At 42.9% G+C, this 27,587-nt stretch overlaps 1 protein-coding gene across 1 annotated transcript; it reads right to left on the reverse strand.

Moving 5' to 3' along the window:
* Nucleotides 1–1,036: 1,036 nt before the first annotated feature.
* Nucleotides 1,037–21,765, reverse strand: GTPBP4 (GTP binding protein 4). The gene is made up of 17 exons (XM_081163654.1): nucleotides 21,607–21,765; nucleotides 17,082–17,252; nucleotides 14,281–14,384; nucleotides 13,660–13,796; nucleotides 12,848–12,948; nucleotides 11,848–11,940; nucleotides 8,968–9,159; nucleotides 8,797–8,862; nucleotides 7,530–7,619; nucleotides 6,100–6,210; nucleotides 5,782–5,859; nucleotides 5,631–5,682; nucleotides 4,824–4,924; nucleotides 4,299–4,496; nucleotides 2,745–2,810; nucleotides 2,183–2,326; nucleotides 1,037–1,256 (listed from the first exon to the last, which is right to left on the reverse strand). Exons 1-17 carry the CDS (start codon nucleotides 21,652–21,654, stop codon nucleotides 1,104–1,106), a joined length of 1,905 nt encoding a protein of 634 aa, XP_081019780.1. The 5' UTR covers nucleotides 21,655–21,765; the 3' UTR covers nucleotides 1,037–1,103.
* Between the last annotated feature and the right edge of the window lie 5,822 nt (nucleotides 21,766–27,587).

A 27,587-nucleotide genomic window follows, 5' to 3' on the forward strand; every position in this document is an offset into this window, starting at 1 on the left:
ATCAGTGTCCCCCATCTTGGAAGTTTTTTAGAAGCTCAACTGAAGTGTAAAATGCAGATCAAGGACGGTGTCCAAGAGGACACCAGCACTGTTAACAACCGGAGTCAAAGAAGCTGCTGTTCCTTCCAAAAATGGAGGTCTTGCCCAAATAAGGAAAACAAAAAGGAACACAAACTTTGGCATATGAGACAATAAAGGTTCCTTAAAAAAATGGAGCAGTACACTGCTAAAAACATGAACAACAAAACATTTAAATACCTTAGTAGCAGATGACTGGCTAGGAAGACAGTTGGTATCTTGGATGACAAGGGAGCAAAAGAAGGTGGCTCAGAATCCAAATGAATTCACTGCTTTTGTTTTCACAGCAGAGGATATAGGACAGATCCTGTACCTGAACTAACTTTTGCTATCTGTGGTAAATGAAAAACAGTTCTAGGCTTAATAGACCAAATAAAAACTAACAAATTGCCAGATTGAGATAGCATCCACCTAAGGGTTTCAAAAAAAATCAAATGTGATTTTCTAACAAAAATATGTAACTTTTGCCTCGGATCAGCCTCCATTTCTGGGAACTGGAAAGTAGCCAATATAACATTAATTTTAAAAAACTGATCCAGGAGGAATCCTGAATTGGTCCATCTAGCTCAGTACTGCCTAAGAGGGCTTCTATATGTTTCAAACCTGCATATAAAGTTATGTGCTCAGCTTAGACCACTCTGCGTGTATCTTGATATTATTATAAATTGCAACGTTTTGTTACCACTAAATTTATTAATATAGCTTTATGATAGAGCTGCTGCTTCTCATATCTAATGAGATGTAGTTAAAATAGACCTTTGGGAAATGATACTTACTACCAGACCTCCAGGTATTCAGTACAGAGAAAAAGTACCCCAGCAGATTGAGATATGCATCATTTGGTATGTACTTCTGCTGAAGTAACTGAATGAATGTTTGGGTTATTTATTTTATACTTCATTATGACAGAACTAACAATAAAACCACAACTTCACTGGAATAAATTCTCCACAAACTATTTCTTTTATATATATATGTTGCCTTTAATTTGCATTGCTATTTTCATATTGTCCTTGTAAAGCCATTTATCTTCGTTGGTTTGTACCAGATTTCCTCTTGCCAGAAAACAGATGTTTGGGCTTAAGGTCAAAGACGTGCCTATCTGCTTCCCCTTTCCTGCCCAACCGGTTCATTTTCGTTTGAGCTTTCTTCATCATAGTTTTAGTCTTCTTCACCATCTATACAAATAAAAAAAAATCATAATAAGTGAAGCATTCTTTCTCCACTTGAGGTTCATCCTCCACACCAATAATATGACCCAAATATTGCCTTATAGTCCCTTGGGGAAGTAGTGGTTAAGAGTATAAGACTAGGATCTGAGACACAGCCATAAATGTGCCTTCTATAGAAGCAATTTAAAAATGCAAAGGGATTGGTCTCTCAAACACTAGAAGTGTCTTTGCATAAGCTACATATAAAAAGGCAAAGCTAAACAGCCAGATGAGTCCTGAATTCATTTGGCTATTGCACATCAGTATGTAAATTCAGCCATCTTGCCTGGCCACCTCCTTTTCCTAGGTCTTTCTCCCTACCCTACCTGTCCAGTATTAACAGCACAATCCTACACAGAAGTAAGTTCAGTGGAACTTACTCCCAGCTATGTTTGTGCATGGCGAGTCTTGGACACCTCAGCCAAATAAGTGACAAGCTGGCCTATTGCCATCACATCCCCTTAGTGCAGGCGTAGCTTACCTGTAGTCACTCTAGAATTTGTTGGGCTCAGACTCCCATCAGCCCCAGGCAATATGGCCAAACAGGGATGGTGAGAGTTGTAGTCCAGCAAACATCTGGAGGGCCACAGGTTAACCATCCACCCTTAGTATATGACGGTACAGATGATGAACTGAACACGGGCTGATTCTGCTTCAAATGGCTTGAACTAAAAGGAATCAATTGATCCTAACAATACAGTACTAAATATACAGGAAGAGGTTTTTTTAAAGTAATTTAATTTTCTCTTGATGACACCGAAACGTATTACGAGTCAATTTAAAATGCTTAAAAACCTCTGCTTAATTAAAGTAGCTCAACGTGCAGATTTATAAATGCCTATTTGCAATACTACATCCTATAAAACCGTCCAGAACTCTAACTTAAGACAGACCTTTACGTCTCGAAGGCCAGATACATCGCGAGGTGTGCGGGAAGAACTGCGACTTCGTGCCACAGATGTAGGTGTTACAGATTCTTCTCGTTTACGTTTACGGGTAACACTCCGGGATCTTCTTGCCTGGGCTACATAATGTGCCTGAAAATTCACAAACCAAGAAAAGCCCAATCAGAACCCCTCATCTTCTAAATTAGTTATCAGGTGCTGCACACTGTTCCTCAGCATAAATACTACTTAATTCAGCTAACAGCTTATGAGTACAAACTTTATTAAATAATAGGATTTTTTCGACTCTGAATTCCAGTCTTAATCCAATATTAATCTAACACAGCTTTATTCCTGGAGCCAGCTTAGCCCAGCGGTTCCATCAACCAACACACTGCTTGGGTCCCACAATCGCCTCCCGCGGTGTGAGACCTGCAGGCGCCACCTGGCTTTAAAACAAACAAAAAAAGCCACAGCTTTATTTCCTGTGGCAGAAAAATGAAGTATAAGAACATTTAGAAATAATGAAAGTAATGCCTACAGCAATCAATGCAGAAAAAGTCTGTCTTACCTCATTTTTACCACTCATATCAAGCCCGAGATCAGTCATCTCCTTCTCTAATGTCTTCCGTTCAACCTAAAGACACAAGTCATCAATTATTTTCCCTGTTATCAATACACTTTTATATTGACGTGGCAGAAAGGAGCCTAAGAAGCAATCCAGTACACTGTTCAAAAACTACAAGAGAAATCCTACAGTGTACGTTCCAAATAGATTTCAGTGACAATTTGGAGACAAACAGATAAAAGCAGGAATGTCAATGGTCTGCTGTTCTCCCCCCCCCCCCCAAATGAGTTTAGGTGTAATTTAACATGTACCAGAACACACATTCCATGCATACAGGATGCTCAACACGACAACACAGAGTATGGGTAGCAAATGAGCCTACGCTTCTGGAAGCAGGCAATAATAATAATAATAATAATAATAATAATAATAATAATAATAAACTGTTGTGCTTAAGGCAGACATGAGGAACCTTACCCCAACCCCAACGGGCCAGATCTCAATCAGCCCTACGCCTTGTACGAAGAATTTGGATGAAGGAATGCAACTTGTTCTGGCAAAGGAACAACTGGGAGTTCACTTAAGCTCCTGTTTGTTGCTTTGAAACATGCCAGTGCAGGCGGGTGTGTGGCCTATAGTAAAATTTGTTTGTTGAACTGTTAGAAGCTTATACAGTGGTGCCTCGCAAGACGAAATTAATCCGTTCCGCGAGTCTCTTCGTCTAGCGGTTTTTTGTCTTGCAAAGCAACCCTATTAGCGGCTTAGCGGCTATTAAAGGCTTAGCGGATTAGCGGCTAAAAGGCTATTAGCAGCTTAGAAAAAGGGGGGGGGAAAGCAGGGAAAAATCGGAACACTCACAAGATGTTTTCGTCTTGCAAAGCAAGCCCATAGGGAAAATCGTCTTGCGAAGCAGCTCAAAAACGGAAAACCCTTTCGTCTAGCGGGTTTTCCATCTTGCGAGGCATTCGTCTTGCAGAGCACCACTGTAATGTTGTGTGGGTGGGTGGGTGTGAGTGAAATAAAAAAATCATGTCTGAAATAGGGAAGGGCTATAGCTCAGACCTAGAGCACATGCTTCGTATAAAAAAAGGTCCCAGGCTCAATCCAGACATCTCCAGGTAGCCTGGGGAAAACTCTTGTATGAAACCCTGGAGAACCTCTGCCACTCACTGTTGACAGTGCTGAGTTGGGTGGACCAAAGCTCAGACTCAACAGAAGTCACCTTCCTACGTCCCAGTTCATTCCACAACTTTGTTCTGCTGACTGCGTAGAGCAGGCCTCAGGCGTGATCCTTGTGTTTCTGACAAGTCCTAAACTAGAACACACGTTAATGGAGATTCTCATTCTTCTTCTTCTATCGCTTACGGACCTGTTACTATTTCATCTGCCTAAGCCATTATTTTTAATCTGCAGTCTAACAGGCATTTCTAGCCATGACAACTTCGATTTTTGTTTTGTAACGAAAGTGAGTGGGTGGGAGGGAACACACGTAAATCCCTTAATCCCTTAACTGCAGTCAGGCCCCAACACATTCTTAACAAAATGTTTGAAACCTGCCTTTCTCGCCGTTCTCGGCATCCTGGGCCCCTGGGTATCTTTCTCTTTGGATGCCAACATCTTGAGTTTCTTTTTCTCTCTAATCTGTTGTGCCAGCTGTCTGATGCCCATCATTTCCTCATCTTCGCTTTCTGAGTCGCTGTCATATTCTCCAGCTGCTTGCCTCAGCTCCTCCTCTTCCTCCAGTTGCTCCAGTTTCTTTAAAGACGTCACACACAATGCATTAGAAACTTTTACAATATGCATGCTTCAAATATTCATCAACAGAGCCTTTCAGATAGTTAATGCTCAAACTCCTAACTGCCATATCAGAAGTCCTCAATTTCTGAACCAAGATTAAAGGCAGAAGCAGAGTGATGGTTTTACGGAGTCAATCAATTCATTCTTCTTAGTTGTGATTCTTCTTAATAAGAGGCTAGACAAGAAATGCATAGCTTGACAGAATGTTCTGTAGATTCATGTCATGACAAGAGTGCACACATTTTCTGTACATTGAAGTGTGAAGTTAATGGGGATAACTCCTACCTTCATGATATCTGGGTCAATATAATCTGCTATGTTGTGTCCTTCCCAGATCTCTGGCACCTTATCATATTTTTCAGATGGATTCATTAGATCCCAGTATTCTAAAGGGGGGGGAGGGGAACAACACACAGAATTATTAATTTGTGCAGCACAGAAGCTACTATTTCATCGTTACAGCAGGAAATTACAGCAGGTGGTCCAAAGTTGATAAACCTGTCTGGCAACCAGAACAATCTTCTTTTAACCTTAGACTTCGTCAAAAAAAACCCCTTGTATTTTGAATTATTACCTGTCCAAAAAGCTGACTGCCTAGAAAGGTCACTCACTTTCTGACACCTGCTACCCTCCCTCCACCCAAAGCAGCTTTGCCAGTGGCAGCACAGGAGAGGGTAATTCGGGAAAGGGATGCATGACATTAGGCCAAAGGCTGCAGGTTGTTCACTCCTTATGCAAACCGACAAAGCCCTCCATCAACTTTAACATATAGTCCCTGATGGAAAATTAGGTGAACATCAGTATTATCCAGTAGACTAAGAGCATAAGGTAATAATTATGTTAATAATAATAATAATTTATACCTCACCCATCTGGCTGGGTTTCCCCAGCCACTCTGGGCGGCTCCCAACAGAATATTAATAATAAAAAAGGAGCAACACCAAACATTAAAAACTTCCCTAAACAGGGCTCCTAACCACACACAACGGCTGAAGTTAACCTTGCAGTTTTCTACCTGAACTGTCTGCTAATGGGAAAACTACATCCAGTGACACCTCTAGTGTGAACATTAAGATTACTGTTACCACTTACTCTTAAGATCCAAAACATACTCGTCTCCCATTTCCATTTCAATATCTTTCTCCTGTGAACAAGCATACAGCATTAAAAAGGGCCCTTTTTTAAAAGCTTCACACAAATTTTGCTCTTCTTCTCCTGGGAAAATCTTTCAAAAGATGCTTACCAGTTTCTTTTTAGGCGCATCAACTTCCATGCGTTTTTTGCGGAGCAGGGCACCTTCAGGGATAAAAGGTGGCCTTTCCTAAGATTAAAGGATAAAACCAAGATGAGCTCAAGGAAGCAGTTTAAAAACAAAAAACAAACAAATCGTAATTGCATTTATCAGCATGTGAAAGCAAAAAAAAAAGAAAAAGAAAAAGAAAAAAGAAAGAAAAAAAGACCAAGACTGTTTTGATTAGATGCATGTGTATTATATATACATACATTGCTGAAATAGGAGGTGACAGGGGATGACAGAGGTATAATGGGCACACACACCAACCTTGTTGTCTCTTTTGGAGGGGATAGCTAAGTGGAGCCTGTTCAGTACATCGTGTACTTTGTTTCCTTTCATTTTGGTATCAACACGATGGGCCAGCAACCTGTCACAGGCCTGAGAACATATAAAATAGGAATTCAAAAAAACATGCTCATGAAAGCAAACGAATAACACGCAAACATAATGGCTCCCAATTTCTTAACGTCAGTTTTACTGAGCAGGAGTACCCCACAGGCTCCCAAATTCCATCCTTACTGTCACTGAAAAAACAGCAGGGGAAAGAAAACTGGGAGCACCCACAGGTTCACAGGCTCTCCATCTCATAACCACAGTGAAAAGAAAGCACTACATCTGCACCAGACTGGGGGTGTGTGAAATCACCAAGCAAGATGGCCGCCCTAATTCTTTAACTACTCATGCGCTATCAAACCACCAATTTGAAATCCTAAAAAAATTGACTCTGCAGGGTAAAATCATTATAAATTTCCAGAAGGCCAAGATTGACTCTCTTTTACAACTTCCTGGTTTAATCCCATCTTCCCTAATATTAAGCTTAATGTCTCTGATCTAGAATTCACCTACAGAGCAAGCCAGTGCTTGCATCAACAGGCCCATTATCGCCAGACTTTTCTGCCTTTCCACTAAGGAGGCCATTTTAAAAGAACTTCACATACTTGTCAGTCTGGAACGGGAGGGCCAAAAGGTCCCCCAGCACATATAAAACACTCCTTTCTTTTTGGATTACTCTCTCTAGCTTGTAAATTGTTTGGCAATCAACCATCTAAGTTCCCTATTAGAGGGAATGGAACAATGAAGAAAGCCTATCATTAATGTTCCTCCTCTTTACAGTTTTCCAAACAGGCTTCCAGTTCAGCTACCAGCAGCTAACAGAACAAAAGGTTGGTCAAAACAACCATGAGCAAAAGGTAAAAGAGCAGGTGGTCCTATGCCATAAACATTTGCTGAAATAGGTAGGTTTTGTGGTTGCACAGGTCGCTTTTGATTGCCTTGGACAAGCTAATGCAACTAACAAATATAATAAATAATATAAATAATAATAATCACCTTTGGATTTGGCTTCACATTTCTCCTGCAGTGTCCTAGTGCAAGGTATTAAAAGTAAAGGGTAAAGGAACCCTTGACCGTTAGGTCCAGTCACGGACGACTCTGGGGTTGCTGTGCTCATCTCGCTTTATTGGCCAAGGGAGCCGGCGCACAGCTTCCGGGTCATGTGGCCAGCAGGACTAAGCCGCTTCTGGCAAACCAGAGCAGTGTTCTAGTCTAGTGCAAGGTATTACTATTACTGTATTATTATTGTAGCCTTTCCCTAAGCAGCACAAATCTTTTAAATGTGGAGGAGGTCACTGTTGGGCCAGCCCAATGAGAGTGTCTGGAACACAGCTTATACAAAAACAAACATACATACGACTCACTTCTGTTTTAACTTGAATCACTCCTTCTTCGGTTAGGGTGCTCGTCTCGATGACAGGAAGCCCATCTGCTTCTAAATCAGCAAACATTTTCTAAAACATGACGGACACACGTGAATTCAGTAGTGAAAATAAATGCTTAAACCCAACAAAAATATTGCTGCCTTCTATTGCTAAGGTATCAAAATAAACACAAGATCTTCATGAACTGGAAGATACAACAGTTATGTTAGAATGTGTCACATCGGCCGTGAAATAAATTACAAATAAGCAGACCATAGTTCCATCTGTTTCCCTCCTCAAAAAATTCTGGGCATGTAATCTGTTAAGGGTTGCTGGGAGTTGTTAACTTTGTGAACTACAGTGCCCAGAATGGGGGGGAAATGTGCTATGGATGTGCTTTAAATGTATTGTGCCTGAAAAGTACAGTGTGTATACAACCCAAACTGTTGCACTTCAACTCATTACTTGCGTATGTCTGACTCTGACCAGTTAAATCCGAAACCACCATCGACTAAAACTAGAAACCGAAAAATGGAGAGTGTTTTTCTTTTTCACATGTGGATGAAATTTGCATGCAAAGGAACCACTGCAGGTGGATTACACCTGCCAGTTTCAGGCTAAAATGCCTGCTAAAATTCAGGAAACTGGTCCAGGGGCTATCATGCTAAGTGATATCACCTTTGGTATAAAAAAACTGGAACAGTCACCAAAGAAAGCAAGTTATGGTTTTGAGCCGTCTGTTAGGAAAATAGATGACCAGGGGGAAAGCAGCCTACTTGTGCAGTGTAACTCTGCTGCTTACTCCCTGCTCTCACAGCCAAAATTCAGACAAGAAAGAAGACCCTCACAAAGAACAACTCTTTGAAATAAACGAACTGCCTCCCCAAATCACTCTGATTGGGGTGCGGGGGGGGGATAATTCACAGTGAATGGAAGCTAAACCTCTTTGTCAAGATGAAAAGATCTTACCAGAACACCACCTTGTCCCCTCTCAAGTTCTGGCCGTTTCCCCAGACCACTTGGTTTTGTTTCTCAAAAAATGGTGAGGGTAAAATTGTGGGTTTAACTTTTTAGAAAAATGGAGGCGACAGAGCTACTCAGAAAATTGAGTTTGATCCTGATCCACTTCGACTTGCCTTGTTAATGGCATGACCTGATTCTGCAAAGGAGGAGTCTTCTCCATATCATCCTGATCTACCCCATTACTCAAGCTGCACTCCGAGCCAGTGCATAACCTTAAGACAGATGGACGAACAGAATTTCCTACCTGGTTTTCCTCAGAAAGCTCAGAAATCCTCTTCACGTCACATTTGTTTGCTACAATTATTAGAGGCTGAAAGTTAAAAAGGGGGAAATAACAGATTGAACTAAGCATCCAGTCTAGATTTTATAACCAAGAAAGCAGCAGCTCGGCATCAGATATTAAATCCCAGCCCACCTTGTTGACAAACAGTGGCTTGATATTGCTGAAGAGTTCGAGCTGCTCTTCCAGGCTGTGCCCACACTGCTCTGATATATCCATGACGTACAGGACAGCTGAACGAAGATGGGCAAGTGCTGTTATTGCCTGCATCTCAATGGTGTTTCTCTCTTCCAGGGGATGATCCAGAATACCCGGGGTATCCACCACCTAGAATGAAGACAGACAAAATTAAAGTCCTTGATCTCACATGCATTGACAAGCAAACCAGAAATTGGGCTAGGGAGGAAAAATAGCCCCACTTCTGGAACAGCGCTTCAAGCACCTCTGCAACTCAAATACTATTAACCCTTCCTCCTAAACTGCAAAACAGAAGGCAAGGATGCTGAAATAGTATCGCTCAGAATACCGAAGAAATTATTGCTCCTACATGCAATATCAATGGCTGCAATCCCATACCCACATATCCTGCAAGTACGTCCCATTGAACTCGGTAGATTTACTTCGAAGTAAACAAGCACAGCATCTGGGTACAGGACAGCTAGTTGAAGTTACTGTAGTCATTCACTTGGACAAACTGAAGCATGCCAACTGATCTTCCTAGGCAGATTTGGACAGGTTTGTTTTAGGGTTTTGGTAGAGGGTGTTATGTCTTTTGGTAAAGCTCCAGAACATGAAAGTTACATTAATCAATGGCTAGGCAGCTAAGTACAGAGTGTCAACACCCTTCCAAGGACTAAAAGCCCAGGACACTCTTTTGTAATAGGTTTATATTGCCATAGAGGATTACAACTATTTCGTCACAACCCTCAAGTCTAGAAACCACAGTCGCCCACATTTCCAGACAACCTGTCTTATGTAGCCATGTGGATAGCTGAGCTAGAGTATCATCAGATGACTCAATAAGTGGTGAGAAGACACACAGGAGCATCACCCCAATCAGCTCATCTACAAGAGCACCAAATGAGCTGCGTTGGGGTCCATGGCTGAGACAAGACTAGGCAAACATTATTAAAAAGGAGAAATTTCTTTGAAAACTGCTTTGAGACAAGGGCTCAATCTTCAGAGGGTTACAGCTTGGAAGGAGTGGCCATTACTGTAAAAGAAGACTCCCAACCTGGCTTGCAGTTTGCTACAAAGGTGAAGATTGCAAGCAAGGCAACCGCCAGGGCAAACTAGTTCAATGCAGACATCACGAATCCTAATCAGCTAATTGGAAGTTCAGAAACCTTATAAGGAGCTCTAGGAAGCCAAAATACGATTCACAACAAACAACACAAGCAACACGATGGCCAGTATACTAGATAGCACTGCAATTCTTATTGCATAATATACATAATTTAGTACAACAAAAACAAAATGTGTACACTTGTAAATTCTCTAATCTATCTGAAATCAAATAAATACCGTAGAAGTATAATAAGTCTATAGTTGAAACAAAGTAATACAGTGGTGCCTCGCAAGACGAAATTAATTCGTTCCGCAAGTCTCTTCGTCTTGCGGTTTTTTCGTCTTGCGATGCACGGTTTCCCATAGGAATGCATTGAAAATCAATTAATGCGTTCCTAGGGAAACCGCCTTCAGCCAAGGTCCGGGGACAGTCTGTCCCCGGACCTCTTCTGAAGGCTGGGGGGGGGGACAAGGGCTTTTCTTCCCACCCCCAGCATTTTAAAAAACCCTGGGACAGCGGAGGACTTCTCCGTTGTCCGGGGCGATCTTAAAATGCTGGCGGGCGGCATTTTAAAATCGCCCCAGACAGCGGAGGACTTCTCCGCTGTCCGGGGCGATTTAAAAGCCCCTGGGAAGGCAGGCAGGGGGGACAAAGACTTTCGCCCCCTGCCCGCCTTCAGAAGGTGTTCCCGCCCCCCCGCCCCACTTCGGAACAGCTTTCCGAAGTGGGGCGGCTGGGGCAGGTGTCCCCGCCCCCCCCCGCCCCACTTCGGAACAGCTTTCCGAAGTGGGGCGGCTGGGGCAGGTGTCCCCGCCCCCCTCCCCACTTCGGAACAGCTTTCCGAAGTGGGGCGGCTGGGGCAGGTGTCCCCGCCCCCCTCCCCACTTCGGAACAGCTTTCCTAAGTGGGGCGGCTGGGGCAGGTGTCCCCGCCCCCCCTCCCCACTTCGGAACAGCTTTCCGAAGTGGGGCGGCTGGGGCAGGTGTCCCCGCCCCCCCCCCTTCGGAACAGCGTTTTAAAATGCTGGGGGTCGGGAGCGAAGCGCTGCCGACCCCCAGCATTTTAAAACCTTCCCGGGACACGGGGAGATTTTAAAATGCTGGGGGTCGGCAGCGAACGCTTCGCTCCCGCCCGCCAGCATTTTAAGATCGCCCGGGGCAGGCGGGGGGGGGGGGAAGGCAGGCGGGGGGAGCAAAGACTTTTGCCCCCCGCCGGCCTTCAGAAGAGGTCCTCTTCTGAAGGCCGGCTGTGGGCAAAAGTCTTTGCTCCCGACCGCCAGCATTTCCCTATGGGCTTTCGTCTTGCGATGCAAGCCCATAGGGAAATTCGTCTTGCGAAGCGCCTCCAAAACAGAAAACCCTTTCGTCTTGCGGGTTTTCCGTCTTGCGAGGCATTCGTCTTGCGGGGTACCACTGTAGATGCTATCCTGTGGGCTAAGCGGTAAAACTTTTTAGGCATTCAGGTGCCGAAGTAGTAAGTGAATAACAACATAGCTAAGCGGTGGAACTTTTTAGGCGTTCATGGTGCCGAAGTAGTAAGTGAATAACAACGTAGGACAGTGATCCCAGATAATCTGACTGTTTCACTGGAATCTTCTTCAGCACAAATCATAGATTAGAAAAATGCACACAAGGAGCAGCGGTCATAAGGATATGTAACCACGATTCACAGCACTACCCTGAAGGAGAAAGATCCGCCCCAACTAATTGCTACAGCAAAGTCCTTACCTGCCAACGCAGATACTTGTAATCCATGTGGCCCACAAACAGAGATTTTGTGGTGAAGGCATACGGCTGCACCTCTACATCTGCTCTCGTCACCTGAAACACAAGAAGTCCCAAAGTTGCAGTGTCTCTCCATTTATAAGACAATTCCATTTTTCAAACAAAATGGAACAAACAAGGGCCATACTCGGCTTCTTACAAGATAAATGTCTGAGCCACTGCAGTTCAAACTAGAGCACACTTATTTAGGCGTGGGGTAGGAAAGAGAAGATATTTTCTGTTCTGGAACTCAGAATATGTAAAACCAAGTATCTTCTGTTTAGCACTCGGGGTGGAACTTCCAAGCTCCAGGTCTCTCTATCCAGACCCTGAGATTCTCCCCATCCTACCCTCTTCTCTGGTCCTACCCCAACCTCAAGGATGGAATGTGTCCTTTTTCACGCAGTGCATAGTTAAAATATGGAAATTGCTTCCACAGGAGACTGTGATGGCCACCAACTTGGAGGGCTTTAGAAGAGGATTAAACAAATTCATGGAAGACAAGACTATCAATGGTTACTATCCACCATAGTTGTGTTCTACCGCCACTGTCAAAGACATTATACTCTGAATACCTCCTGGGAATCGCAGGTGTGCAAAGTGCTACAGCACCTGTGCCCAGGTGGAGAGATTGTGCATAGAAACCTCCAAATTTTGCATAGCTTGAATGCAGTACTCTGTAACACATGTTGATCTGGCCCTGGCCATGACCACCGCTGATATTGCAGCCCTTAAAATGGAATGTGACCCTTTATCTACTCAAATATTTAAAATATCTATTCACTCATTAAGAGGCAGCACATCCCTAGCTGAATATAAACTCAACTAAGGCTACTATCCTAAACACATTTACTAGGGAGCAAGTTGCATGGAACTCAATGGGATTTGCTTCCGAGCAGAAAAAGTAGCTTATGATCGCATGGTACTTTCCTTTGGCTCCGAAGCCATACAAATATCCACAAACCTTGTTTATAAAGCTGGATTTCCCAACATTCGGGTAACCACACAGTAAGAGAGTCCGTGTGTTAGGGTCGATGGTTGGCAAGCGAGATAAATGCTGACGCACTGTAAAAAATAAAGACAATCTTTCATTTGTTGAAGTCTAAAAATACTTAGCATCTGGGCACTGATGCACAATTACCAATGGCTGAGCTATGCGTCTGATAGGCCCGGTGTAAGCAGAAGAGTCCTAAGCAGGCATTTTGAACAAAAGACAGTATCCACAAAGCAGTCCAATTGCGCAACAGAACTTCCCTGCCGTCTCTTCGAATGTTCCGTAAATTTGTTCTGGGGCAGAAGAGTTATGGGGAGGGGATGTTTCATTGCACAATTGGAAATGTGCTAACAGCTCTTGCTTAATATTAATTGGCAAAAAGTTCCACGCCTTAAATGAAGACACACCAGGCTATCTACTTCTTGTAGAAGCAAGGAGAGTCTCGTATACTCTCTCTGGCTGAACATGAAGACTGGCCAGGGATATTATTGAATGGGCCCATTTCTGGCAGATTAACTTTATTACTACTAAAGTTCATTGTCTAATGACAGCCAAAGTGCTGCAATGATTATTGCTGCCAGAAGAGTATTAGAACCATCACTCAGCCACGGCACTCGTTGGGTGATCGTCAGTCTGTCACTTTCTCAGCCTCACAGGGCGGTTGTGAAGGTAAAGTTGGGACAAGAAGCCTGAGAGGCCGGTATGAACTTACTGAGCAGGGACAGGGTGGTATCGCAATAAAGTAGGAAGTCTGTTCTGCTATCACCCCTGATATACTCCACCTTGTTCTAAGTACTCCAGGCTCTGCTTCTGTCTTTTGATGATTGTACACATCCGTCCCAGAGCAGCTCGCTTCAGCTGCTTGCATCGGTAAAGGGAATCTCCATATTTCATCAGCCGTACATAATCTTTGGCAACGCTGTATTTCAAAAACAGAAGTCAAACTTGTGTTGAGGCCCCTAGAAGCTTGTTGCCCTCTCCACCATCCTAATACCTGAGCACAGAACTGGAACACTTGAAAGGGGGAAATGAAAGGGTAAGTCCCAAGGAATATGCAGGCATTTCTTCATGTTTCAAAGGCATGGCTTTATAAGGAAGAACCGCAGAGCAGTTCTGGCGAACCAGAGCAGTGCACAGAAACACCGTTTACCTTCCCGCCGGAGTGGTGCCTATTTATCTACTTGCACTTTGATGTGCTTTCGAACTGCTAGGTTGGCAGGAGCAGGGACCGAGCAACGGGAGCTCACCCTGGATTCGAACCGCCGACCTTCTGATCAACAAGCCCTAGGCTCAGTGGTTTAACCCACAGCACCACCCGCGTCCCTATGTGTATGTGTTACAGTGATCCAAACAACAGAAATGTTTTTTGAAGCATGGACAACAACTAAATATTAAGCTCTTACTTGTCAATCAGATTTTTTGCAATGTTAATTTGCCCCAAAGCCAACTTGTAATGATCTTTGTCATAAAGAACGTTCATCAAATCTGCATAAAATGGATGGATGTCCTGAAAAAAAAAGAACGAAACTTATGTCAATATGCAAACTTCTTAGCAGTTTGACCTTTGCTAAGTAGCACAGCCAAGGTCCAGAGGGCTGACTACTTCCACAAGCTCAAAGGAATTTCGGGCCACAGTAAACTGATTTTGAAACTAGATGAAAGTTCAAATAAACATTCTATGATGCAGCATAAATCCAGGAGCAGCCCGCTCATATTTGTTTACATCTATTGTTTGTGGTGCAACAATGTAGACCAGGGCCTTCTCTGTTGTGGCATCCTAGATATGGAGGTTCCTTCCTACAAGGCAGGAGTAGGGAACCTCAAGGCAGTTTTCCTCAACAATTCTCCTGCTGTGTGGCTATCCATCTGACAATCATCTGAAATCAATATAATGTCAGATGACCATAAAAAGACCCCCACCGCTGTCACAAAGATACTGCTGTCTCTTACACTATCTGTCCTTGTGCACCAGATTAAGAGGCATTTATTTCCCTAGGCTTATTATTTGGGCTGATGTAAAATGTAAACTGCTGCTATGTATTCTGAATTACTGATTTCTTGCTTTTCGTTTGGTTATCATAATGGTTTTATGGCTCTTGTATTGGTTTGGGTACTTAATATATTGTTGAGTACCGCCCTGGGAACCATCAGGTTAAAGGATGGAAGACAAACTTAAGAATAAGGCTGTGTACACATTACTAGTTTGAAATGCAGCTAGGTTGTTCTTTTTCTCAATTCAGATTAAAGCTGGTTTTAAGACAAAACACATTAAAAACAAAGAAATAACAAGATATATATGGACTGAGGCTAATGTCATCCATACACCACTTCCCAAACCATGAGTGGAAAAGTGCACTCAATGCAGAGCGTGTGTACACAGTGTGTACACAGCCCAAGAGAAAAAATAACCTGCTCAGAAGAGGAATGTCACACAATTCAACTAGGCCAGGGTTTCCCAAACTTGGGCCACCAGCTTTTTTTTTTTTTGGACTACAGTTCCCATCATCCCTAACCACTGGGTCCAGCCACCTAAGGGTGATGGGAGTTGTAGTCCAAAAATAGCTGGAGACCAAAGCTTGGGAACCTCTGAACAAGGCTAACACAATCTTCTTGTATGAGTCTGTGGAGCTCATTGAATCCTAGGTTAAGGTTTTCGTATCTGATGACCATAGAGAGCACAGACCTAGGCAAAAATGGAGAACAGGTCCTGCATCCATAATGCACTGCAAAGAAAGAAATTTACTCTCTTTAGCAAGGTCTTTCTTGCTCAACCTAGCCTTCTCTTTGCATAAAAAGCAACTAGAACGATGCAACCCTAAGAAGAAACTGAACTATGCTACACCATTGACCATGTTCAAAACAGCGGATTTTTAAAAAGTGTTACAAATTAAAACAGCATTCCTTAGCTCAGCCCAGGTCGGTGTAGGAGCATGCAAGCTTTCAAGAGCCAAGGAGCAATAAACTCTACAGAATTAGAAACTTGCACACTCAATGATCAACGCAAGCTGTATCAGCAAGCGGAATCTTGTCTACTGTATAATACAGTCTTTAAAACATATGATTATTCATTTTGCCAGAAAGACTCAAACAAACCGTGCATATATTTTCACAGAACACTATCCAAAATCCTACATGACTCTCTCCTTCTCAATAAGCAGCAAATCATAGTAAAATAAGGTTAAGAGACATATGTTTTTAATGTCTGTTGTACAGGGCGAGTCCTTTAAAAGAGACCCCATAGATATAGAATACACATGTTCCACAGGGCCTTTTAAAAGACTCACCCTGTACATCGCCCTGAACTTGTCCAGAGGAAGGGTGACTTTGTCCATACTGTACCTTATCAACATATGCTACATTGTTTCGGGGATAGATAGCCAAACGTCACCCTAAGCTGTCGCAACATATGCGTTACATCGGTTTCATAAAGCAATAAAACAAATCCAGCAAACCCAGACGCTGATGCAAGTGTTCCCCGTCTGTTATTAAAATGTCAGCTTGTGGGAACCAGGCAAAAGGGGAAGATTTCCACTTGGCACTAAAAGCTCATTAATGCCAGTGCCACTGTAAGGTACAAGGGAAGAGAATTTCACAACTGGAGGGGCAGCTATTGAGAAAGCCCTATGCCAAGTTCCAGGAATCCAGACTTCATCGGGTGATGGTGCGGTCAAGAGAGACGTGCCAGCAGAACTCACCTTATTGGCAGGATACTGCAGGCTTTCCCCAAGATAACTAGTCCCCAAACCATTTAGGGCTTTATAGACCAATTTATAATATTGTAAAAGAAAGAACTTGAAGTAGTATTTTTTGCTCTATAAGACACACCAGACCACAAGACGCACCTAGTTTTGGAGAAGGAAAACAAGGGAAAAAAATATTCTGAATCTCAGAAGCCAGAACAGCAAGAGGGATCGCTGCACAGTGAAAGCAGCAATCCCTCTTGCTGTTCTGGCTTCTGGGATAGCTGCGCAGCCTGCACTTGCTCCATAAGACGCGCACACATTTCCCCTTACTTTTTAGGAGGGAAAAAGTGAGTCTTATAGAGCAAAAAATACAGTACATAACCTTTCTCTAAGAAACCAGATACGGTTTACCCAAAAGAAAGATTTTTGCAAGTTTTTTTGGCCATGTATCATGCAGAGAGTATAACACTGGGCTTGGAATAACTTTTTGTGTTCAACTGCCTCCTGCCAAAGCCACTTACATCTAGTTTTGGGAAATCCATGATGATTTGGGTGAGCCTATCGTGGTAATTTTGTTGGGTGTATTTTACTTTTCTCATGTAAAAATGACGGATGCGGTGAATCTGGTAATGCTTATGAATTACTGTGGGTGTCTTCCGCTGCGTCTTGGATAACGTCAGGTCTATGAAGTCCTGCAGTTAAAAAACAAACGGCAAGGAAGTGTTTAGTGTTTTCAAAGTCACCAAACATCACAATAAAACAAGAGTCAAAAACTCACACCTGTAGTTGAAAGCAGAAAGGAAGAGTTCGGTCAAGTGGGCTGCGACAGGGCAAATAACTCTGGAAAGCCCTTAAGACTAGGGATCATGAGACATGCAGTCATTGCCTGCTTGCCTCTGAACAAAATCTTTTAACCCACGGTTAAAAGAACAGCAATTTCACATAATTTTACTGATATTGATTGTGCTTAAAAATCTACCCCAAACCCCTTCATTGCCCTAACAGACTTGCTCTCTGTTCTTAAGCACATATGTGTCAAAGTTCCACTAATTTCAATTATAACTCATTTCAATATAAAGTGTCAACATCAATCAATCAATCAATCAATCAATCAATCAAGTATTTTGGGGATAAATTATGTGTTCTTCAATTCCTTAATCAAATCTACAGTAGAAAAATACATGAGAGACTGTTTCAAGCTCTCTCATGTTCCTTAAAGGCTCCTTAAAGAGAACCATAGCAAATCTGCCATCTAGGATCTGGGAGGGTAAAATGTACCAAAAAACCTGATCTTCTCCATGTAGGTCATGGAGCATTAACAGCAATTGGGGAAAAGCTTAATTTAATACAACAAATTTAATATAACAAATACAGCAAGCATGCTTCCTGAGCCCCAGAATTAAAGCATTTTAGGCAGTCTTCACGAACTCAATGTTTTCCATCTGTTTTGGACTACAACTCCCATCAGCCTCGACCAGAATGGCTGTGCTGGCTAGTGGGAGTTGTAGTCTCAAACAGATGGAGGACACAGGTTGCTTAAGGCCATCTTAACTGCAATGAAATAATGCTTCAGAAAGTTAAAATCTTTTTCTTTCTTTCTTTTTTTAAGGAAAGCAAATGTTCATGTGATTTTAACAGGACACCTGGTTGCTTAAGGCCATCTTAACTGCAATGAAATAATGCTTCAGAAAGTAAAAATCTTTTTAACTTTCTTTCTTTCTTTTTTTTAAGGAAAGCAAATGTTCATGTGATTTTAACAGCCATACAAAAACATGATCCTCCACTATGCTGCATCATACATCTAGCATAGTATCATCTACTCCAACCAGCTACAGATTTCCAGGGTCTCTGGAAGAGATATTTTCCAGTGCGGCAATCTGCAATCCTCCTTAAATCAGAGTCAGGGTGGATAAAAATCAATGATTTTTTTAAAATAAATTTTTAAAATTTAAATTGGATTTTTGGAGGAAAAATCTTCCTAAAGATAGTTTTCTATTTAAGTTACTTTTTAGTCCAAAGGCTATTCATCTTGTATGCTTTTGTTTGTTTGTGTTTTATTATATGTTTGGAAAATTAATAAAAATTATCATAAAAAAACAAAGGCTATTCATCAGGAAATAAGGATTTGTTCAAGTTTTTCGTGTGTGCTAAAACTCAGTCTAATTTTTTTTTTAAATTGTTTAACCACATCAGTTAACAAACATGGAGGCATATGCTATAATGTTGTTGTTTTAGTCAAATAAATTGTTTAAATTGTTATTAATGATTATTTTTCTCCTTCCAATAAAGTATAGCAGAAAAGTTGTCATATTATATAAACAGTTAACTTATTAAACCTCACAATAATTTCATAATTATCAGTCTATATATTTCTAATAGTACAACCAAATCAGTAATTTTTATTATAACTGTAAAAACTACAGCTATTATTCCAAAAATGAAACCTTCATCTGTTTGTAAATATTAAGATTATACCAACAAGAATGAGTCTTTCTGCAAAAAAAAAAAGATTTAAATCAAATCTTACTGACTAGATTTAAATTGTGATTTAAATTGATTTGATTTAAATCAAATCTACCCTGATCAGAGTAGCTGGGAATTGAACCTGGAACCCCCTGGGTGCCACATATGGCATCTCAGCCCCATGACAGATGCCAATTCCTTGCCATTTTTTGTCCAGCTGTGAAACTGCAACACCTCCCATGAATCTAGCAAACCAAGGTAATAGTGAGATGGAGCTTAGGACCCATCCGAATAAAGAGTGCAACATCTAAGAAAAATAAAGACAGATCATCTGGATGGTGATGCTTGCTTCTCTGCTAGGCCTGGAAACAAGCAAAGGAAAGGATGCTATGCTTCAGGCTCCTGGCATTGTCTACCAAAACCATTTAAGGACATACAATGACCGGGGAGAATTTATCAGAAACTGAAAGCACATCAAGTACTGATCCTGTAGCTTCCACCTCCAGAAGAGAGCCCTCCGTTTCACTTCCAAGAAACATGGGTGTGAACCAACATAGAAACGCCCATACAGTTTAATTTCTCTCACGGAATGTTACAAGAGTAATTCAGACTTCACCAATTCACAGTGAGGACGCACCTGCCACATTCATCCAAGACTGTCATCTGAAGTGCCAGCAGGTGATGATCAAAAGAAGCCCTTCTCAATGGTGGCTTCCTTTGAGCATGACTCCCAAGGAAACATGCCTGGAAACCCCTCTGCTATCATTTAAGCACAAGGCAAAAAAGAAAAAGACAGTTCTTTCCCCAGACTTAAAAAAATAATAATTAAAAGTCAGCCTTTTTAAAACCAAGAGCAATTTTATTTAAATGTCTGTTTGAATGCAGCTTTTTAGCCATTACGCATGCTTTCATTTGCTTACTTGCCCATTTTTTAAAATGTATTTTATTAAAGATTTTCTTCGTTTACAAAAGTATGTGCAATGTCTCTCTCTCTCTCTCTTTTCCCCCCAAGTAACATTTTTTACAGATCAGTGTCATTTGTTGAGACATTATTTGTCCGTTTTTGTTGTTGTGCTTCTGTCTTAACAGCCACAGGTGTGGGGAATCTCTGGCCCAACCAGACATCACTGAACTACGACTCCCCCCACCCCTTGCTGCTGGCCACACTCATGGGAGTTGTGATTCAGAAGCATTCAGAGGGCCAAAGGATCCCTGGTTCCTCGCTTAGCACCTTAGGAACAAAAAAACACATCAATAATTGAGGAGCTCCAGGCAAAACCATTCCTCTGAAAGCAGGCCTTTTAAATATCTGCAGCCTTTTAGAAGTAACAGGCGGTAAGTTTTCTATGTGTTTCTCTTCCCTTTAAGTTTTAACGTGGGGTTTGCTGCCTATTTGACTGGTTGTTAAGTCGCAAGATTAAAGCGGCTGACAAGGATTCTGTGTTGAGATTCCTGCACGGCAGGGGGGTGGGACTAGATGACCCTCGGAGGGCCCCCTTTCCAAACTCTACAATTCTGCGACAAATTTAATACACAAATAGTGTCACTATTAGGGTCACGTGTCTTTCAGGAGGCGGGGAGAGAAAAATAGGATCGCTTCCTATTCTTACCCATCCCTGGCACCCAGGGCCGGATTTAGGTTTGATGAGGGCCTAAGCTACTGAAGGTAATGGTAATTTATATGTCCAGCTGTCCTTTGTCAATAACAAATTGTTGCTGTTTTTTGTCTTGAATACAAGCTATATAGACCTAACAGGTATCTAAAGCCATTTGCTCATAACAAAATATGTATTTTATCAAATTAATTGATATAGAAATGAACAAACCAGTGATATTTTAGGGAGCAGGCTAGCAGGCAGGGCCCATTACTTACATCATAGGAGCCTACACAACCCAAAACACTGTTGCTGTATGCAGGTTCTATTTTATTTTGTTTTTTATCTTATATTTTGGCAATGTACATCCTGTTGTTTTTTTCCTCTAATTTTTTTGGGGGCCCCCAAGAGAGTGTGACCCTAAGCTATAGCTTGTTTAGCTTATACAGTGTTACCTCGGGTTACATACGCTTCAGGTTACAGACTCCGCTAACCCAGAAATAGTACCTCGGGTTAAGAACTTCGCTTCAGGATGAGAACAGAAATCGTGCAGCAGTGGTGTGGCAGCAGCGGGAGGCCCCATTAGCTAAAGTGGTGCTTCAGGTTAAGAACAGTTTCAGGTTAAGAACGGACCTCCAGAACGAATTAAGTTCTTAACCCGAGGTACCACTGTGCGTAAATCCGGCACTGCTGGTACCATATGCAGCAGCGCTACAGGCAGAAATTCAACAGGCACAGCTCCCCCCCCCCCAAAAAAAACCCACACTGTGGAGTAGCGCAGCCGCGAGCCACGTGGAGAAGAGAGCCAATGAGTGGCCAGGCACGTCAAGTGGCCTCCCCCTTCTCCGGCACGTGGCCTCTCCCTTCCCCCACTCCAGCGCCACGCGCTAACCGGGGCCGCCGTGTTCCCACAGAAACGGCGCAGCCGCAGTCAGAAGCTCCCGCGCGCCGTTCGAATCACGAAAGAAGGGAGCCGTCCTCCTTTTACCTTGGCAGACGGGACCACCATGATTTTCTTGAAGTTGTAGAGCGCCATGGTTGCGGCGTGTCCGTCCGGCCCCTTTGCCGGAGTTAAAGAGAGAGGTACACGGGGGCCGGAAGGGGAAGGCAGGACGTCCGGTTTCGTCCGTTCTCGCGAGAGAGGGGGGAAATAAACGAGACCGGAACGAGAAAAGCTCGCTGCGCACGCGCAGATACGGACTTAAACGTCAGTTACTTATTGGAAGTTATTAATGGGGAAAAACACTGTAGTAGAACGGAAGTGACGCTTGTCTTTTCCTAGCTCTAGAAAGCGCCGTTGGGAAAAGCTGCTCCAGTTCCACCGCCAGTAGCGGTCCTGTAGCGCCGCCTGGACTTCAAAGGTACGAACTGCAGCGTCATTTGCCAAACCAGCATGAAGCCCAAGCAATTATACATAGCGCGGATCACAATTATTTGATACGTGAAGGTGGGTGTACGTGTGTACGTAACGCCACGTATCACATTACATACATAGGCTACATTTCAAAAACAACGCTTGGAACCTTATCATGAGTTGGTATCAAACGTATTTCAAATGCAACTAAACTGCAAGGATTACTGTCACAGTCAGGTGGGAAATGGGGAATTGGTACGCTAATATTAATTTAAGGGCCACAGAGTTCTTATTTCAAAAACTTATTTCTTGCCGAATTTTCAAACACACAGCAGCTAATAATGAATCGCACAATATTAAGATGTATCACAACAACAGGACATCTGGAAGGGCCCTTAGAGGAATACAGTGGTACCTCGGTTTACGAACTTAATCCGTTCCAGAAGTCTGTTCTTAAACCGAGACACGCTTTCCCTAATGAGGCCTCTGGCCGCCGGTGCCCTTCCAGTGTTCGGATTCTGTTCTTAGACCAAGGTAAAGTTCTCAAACCAGGACACTATTTCCGGTTTTGCAGAGTTTGTAAACCAAATTGTTCTTAAACAGGACTGTTCTTAAACCAAAGTATCACTGTACAATTCTTATGGAGACCAATTGAAAGGGGGTAGGGAATTCTGGACTGGGCAACCTCTGAAATACCATTGGGGGGCAAGGTTGAAGATCTGGGGAGTTAAAATACGCATTTGTATAACTCCTTAGCAGTATCAGAGACACATTTTATTCTAGGCTTCTTTAGAATTTGTATTGTTCCCTGGTCCTGAACTAAAATTGTTATACTAAGCCAGTGGTCACATATAAATCTTTATTGAAAATGTGTGTGTGAGGGGTGAACCACTCCCTTGTATGGCAATGCTGCTATGTTGAAGGATCCCTTATTACACAAACAAAATGTTAATGAGCATGCCTCCAAGTCAGCATTGTCACTCCTGATTACTCTACAGTGCACTGGTTTGTGAAGCTGTGTACACAATACGTTAGCCACAAACCACATCTTGAGAAACACAGTTTTAATGCATTTCCCCCGGAAACCATCTTCAGTCTGATTCAAAAATCTAAGCCATATGAAGACATCTTTCCCACCTACTTGTGTGGACAGCAGCTGATCTGGAAACATTTTCAACCCATTCTGACATGTAAAATGACATGTAAATGCGATCTGAAGTTCATTGGAGGTGGGTAGGAACAATCTCACTGCATTATAAACTGGTGATGTATGCACAGCCAAAGTGAGTCAGGGACAAGGCCATCACATTGTTTCATTGCATGTGTTTTAACTTCTAGCAGTGTTTCCCAACCTTTTTTGGGCAAAGGCACACTTGTTTGATGAAAAAAATCTGGAGGCACACCACCATTACAGCCCCGTGACGTCAGTGCGCAGCGTCACGCCGGGAGGGACGCACGAAAGTGTAAGTTTCAATTTTTTCCCCTCCCCTCCTGTGTAAAGGGGAATGCACTCTGCTAAGTAAAGGCACTTGCCACAGCAGCGTCAACGTCACTAGTCACTAGTGTGCACTTGCCACTAGTGTGCCGCGGAACAGTGGTTGGGAAACACTGACTTATAGGGATATAACTTTCTTCTCCTTTCTTGCCTGGCGTTAAAAAATTATCTCGAGCCAAGTGTTGCTGTGTGTGTATGTTGTATGTAGGCTGGTTCTTATAGCTTTAAAGGCCAATATTGGTCCCTGTGACTTAAGTCTACTGTGGTTGTGTGCTTACTTTCCAACTGCGAATTTAGCTGCACTGTATTTTTGCCTTCAAATGGAGCCCAGGTAGACAAAATCGTCTACCGCCCCAAGCATGTGGTCATTAATGCGGATGCGTGGAGTGTGGGTGATGTCCTGATCCAGGATGTTGGTCTTCACATGGCAGGACAGAGTCTCAAACAAGGATGTGCTCTCCCAAACCCACATCTCCAGCCGACATGGGAGTTGGGATGCAAGTGAGCTGTGCGAGAGCAAGCTGACTGCTAGCTTAGTGTGGTGCCACACTGTGCCAGAGCCAGTGTGGTGTAGTGGTTAAGAGCGGTAGTCTCCTAATCTGGGGAACCGGGTTCGCTTCCCCGCTCCTCCACATGCAGCTACTGGGCGACCTTGGGCTAGTCACACTTCTCTGAAGTCTCTCAGCCCCACTCACCTCACAGAGTGTTTGTTGTGGGGGAGGAAGGGAAAGGAGAATGTTAGCCGCTTTGAGACTCCTTAAAGGGAGTGAAAGGTGGGATATCAAATCCAAACTCCTCCTCCTCCTCTTCTTCTTCTTCTTCTTCTTCTTCTTCTTCTTCTTCTTCTTCTTCATGGAGGCTCTTTTTATTAGCAAGATATGCAAAACCAGGAAGATACATTCAGGGCTTTGCCCTTTACACTTCTCCAATCCTGAGCTGCCTGGGTGTTGCCTTGTTATCTACGCAACTTGCTCCACCACATCATGTTCCCATTACAGGGGGAAATGAGCAATACTTTTGGCAAAGGAGATAAAGGTCAGGGCACTGAACACTGCTGAGGAGACAAAAGGTCAAGGAGTAGGCACGGCAGCTGGATAGCTGTGGCTTGTCTTATGCTGTGGGGGAGGGTGTGCTCGCGCCCTTCGACGCCATCCCTACAATGCTGGCTTGATCATGTCTACGGAATGGAAGATGGCAGGATCCCCAAGGATGTGCTCTATGGGGAGTTGGCTTCCAACTTCACCCCCAAAGGTGCACTCTTCCATTGTCTCCCAAGACGCATGGATGCTAACCAATAGGTATCAAGTGTTCAGGAAGCATGGAGGGTGGGTGGGGGGCCTGCAAGGACCAGCACTCATGCTGTGCCCCATTTTCCATGCTCGTCACTTTCCACACCGCCTTGGAATCCTCTCAATGATGGGTGGTTAAGAAATAGTCTGAATAAATTAATTAAATAATTTTGTAAACGAAAAGCAAATTTTGTAAAAATGCTGTGTGTCTCCAGTACTGTTCCTCAAAACGAAGCCTGATCCAGACAGAGCTGCCCCTGGACTCTCTCGCTACTAGGGAGCCATGCGTATGAGAGTCTTCATTTACAGTGGTGCCCCGCAAGACGAATGCCTCGCAAGACGGAAAACTCGCTAGACGAAAGAGTTTTCCGTTTTGGAGGTGCTTCGCAAAACGAATTTCCTATGGGCTTGCTTCGCAAGACGACAATGTCTTGCGAGTTCCTGCTGGGTTTTTTTCCTCCCCCCCCCCTTTTCTAAGATGCTAAGCCGCTTATCAGCTGATCCGATCAGCAGATAAGCTGCTAAAAGCCGCTAATAGCGCTAATCCGCTAATCCTTCAATGGGCTTGTTTCGCAAGACGAAAAAACCGCTAGACGAAGAGAATCACAGAACGGATTCTTTTCGTCTTGCGAGGCACCACTGTATTTAGACAATTTATATACCAGCTCATTACACTTGGCTAAATGGGGTGTTCATAAAACTCAACAAATGCAATCAAGATCAGTTGCAAACCAACTATAAAATAAAAAAAATAGTTAAAATGCCTGCTAGATTTGTGTGTGTGAGAGAGTGCGTCTTCAGCAGCACGTGCTGGAAGTTTTGTAGGGAGGGGCTCGTGTCTGATATCAGCTGGGAGTTCCAGAAAATTGACCCTACAATACTGAACACATGCTGAACATGACTCCTTTGCAATATGATCTGTACATCTGAGCTATGGAGGGGCCACTAACAAATACCTCAGTGATCGGACAGGGATATAAGGAATCAGGCGTGGACTCTAGTCATTAAGGACATTGTAAATTAATCCAAGAACTTTGAACTAGGCTCAGTAGCATATAATCAGTCAGCACAAGATTTTAAGTACCACAGGTATGTGCCAGCGATAGTGCATGGCAAAAGCTCAGTACTATTTGCCACATGTAGCAGCCTGGAAACAACACTGCTTCTCTGAACAAGTGTACAACATTCTTTTGAGGACCACAATCCTTTAGTCAACCACTGGGCTTCAAGAGTTGTGGGCAAGGGCCTCCAGCCAAACTTTTCCTCACAACATTTCTCTTTTTACATAGCAAAGGATCACTTCCACCACAAAACCAATGAAAGAAAACGTTAAAGACCCACAACAGTTTATTCTGCCGTTTCTTAACACCCCTTTGGTATCTTCTCAGCTGCTCTGGGCAAATTATAACATCTTGGCAAGTGTCAGTGCATTTGAACAGCATTTATATTCCAATCAGCTGGGCAATCAACTAATCCTTTTCGCCGTTTAATTTCAGTAATGAATAAATGAACAACACTTACCACAAACAAGGCTGATAAAGTCACAAGAGTTATGGTCCTTGAAGCCTATTTATGACCGGCTTATTTATCATCCTGGAGAATGAATGTCTTTATATAAAGGCTTTTTAATTCATTCACGTCCTTCAGCCTGCTTTGTTGAAAGCGGTGTGAAGATTGAAGCGTCGTCAAGATAAGGGTTTGGGGTTGCGTCTGTGCACCAAGAGGCTGAGCGATGTACATAAAAGAATTCCGTTTTATATTATGAACACAAAGGTGAGGTTGATGGCATGCGACAAGTTAATAATCACTTGCAAAACTGCAAAGGCATTAATGTTGCTTATTGAGCTGGAAGCAGAGTTCCAAAGGCTTGCACGCCTTTGTTCAATAATGCCTTCTCCCAAACCCGGCTCCTACAAGTCCCCTTCAACTGAATAAATGGGGGGGGGGGAGGTTGTAGGGTATCAAAAGCACCTGCAGTCAAGTTGAGTAAGAGAGGGGAGGATTCTTCTCAACACAAGTAGTATTTCCAGGTTGCTTAGTCTGTTAGGGGACAAATACATTCTAAAAGGACAGGTTTTATACTGTTTGGTTTGACTTTATTGAACATACAGCAAATTCAAAAGATCCCAACAGTATGCACATGTATAGGGAAACAATAAGGACCATCTTGTCCTGGGGGGAAGAAGCAGTAACAACTTTTTCTAAGCAAGCAGGCTGTCTTTTCCATTCTAAAGTAACTTTAAGGAGGGGGAGATGCTAATTTTAGATTTTATTTAGTATTTGTTGTTGCTAGGATTAATGTGTGTACCGTGAAAAATGGTCCAGGGCTGTTTCTCCCCCCCCCCCCCAGTTATCTGTAACCATATATACTTAATGTTTTACTCAATGGGGAAAAATTGAGAAGAAAAAAAGAAACTCTGGTTATTCAATGGTAGATATTCCTTTATTCACCATGTATTCATGGGAGAGGGAGTAACCATGGAAACAATGCCGTGATATCTTACCTAGTGGTGAGATTTTCCTGGGAGAGAAAAATGAAAAGTGACCAGGAGCTGGGTAGAAAAAAAACCTTATTTTCCTATTATATATTTTTTCCTCATTTTTCTGTGAAAGTAAACCTGCCCAACATAAAAAAGCTCATGAACTCTACCTTCACCTCTCTAATAAATTTACGTATCGCAACGAACAATTTTAAGCATCATAGTTTCTATTCAGCCAGAACCAATGACGATGCAATGAAAAGAACGATAAAGAACTCAAGCGAGTGCCTTCCTGCTGCAAAAATGCAACAGCATCCAAAAGGCACCTTCTGGGTGACTTGCCGTGCTCCC

The sequence above is a fragment of the Podarcis bocagei genome (genome assembly GCF_964188305.1).
Source record: "Podarcis bocagei genome assembly, chromosome: 12".
Classification (NCBI taxonomy): domain Eukaryota; kingdom Metazoa; phylum Chordata; class Lepidosauria; order Squamata; family Lacertidae; genus Podarcis; species Podarcis bocagei.

Coding starts and splice junctions, on each gene's coding strand:
- GTPBP4 (XM_081163654.1), bottom strand. CDS start 21,654: ATGGCGCTCTACAACTTCAAGAAAATCATGGTGGTCCCGTCTGCCAAG. Junction 13,797..14,280: donor GCAAAAAATCTGATTGACAA/GTAAGAGCTTAA, acceptor TTTGAAATACAG/CGTTGCCAAAGATTATGTAC. Junction 1,257..2,182: donor CTGGCCTTCGAGACGTAAAG/GTCTGTCTTAAG, acceptor TTATTTGTATAG/ATGGTGAAGAAGACTAAAAC.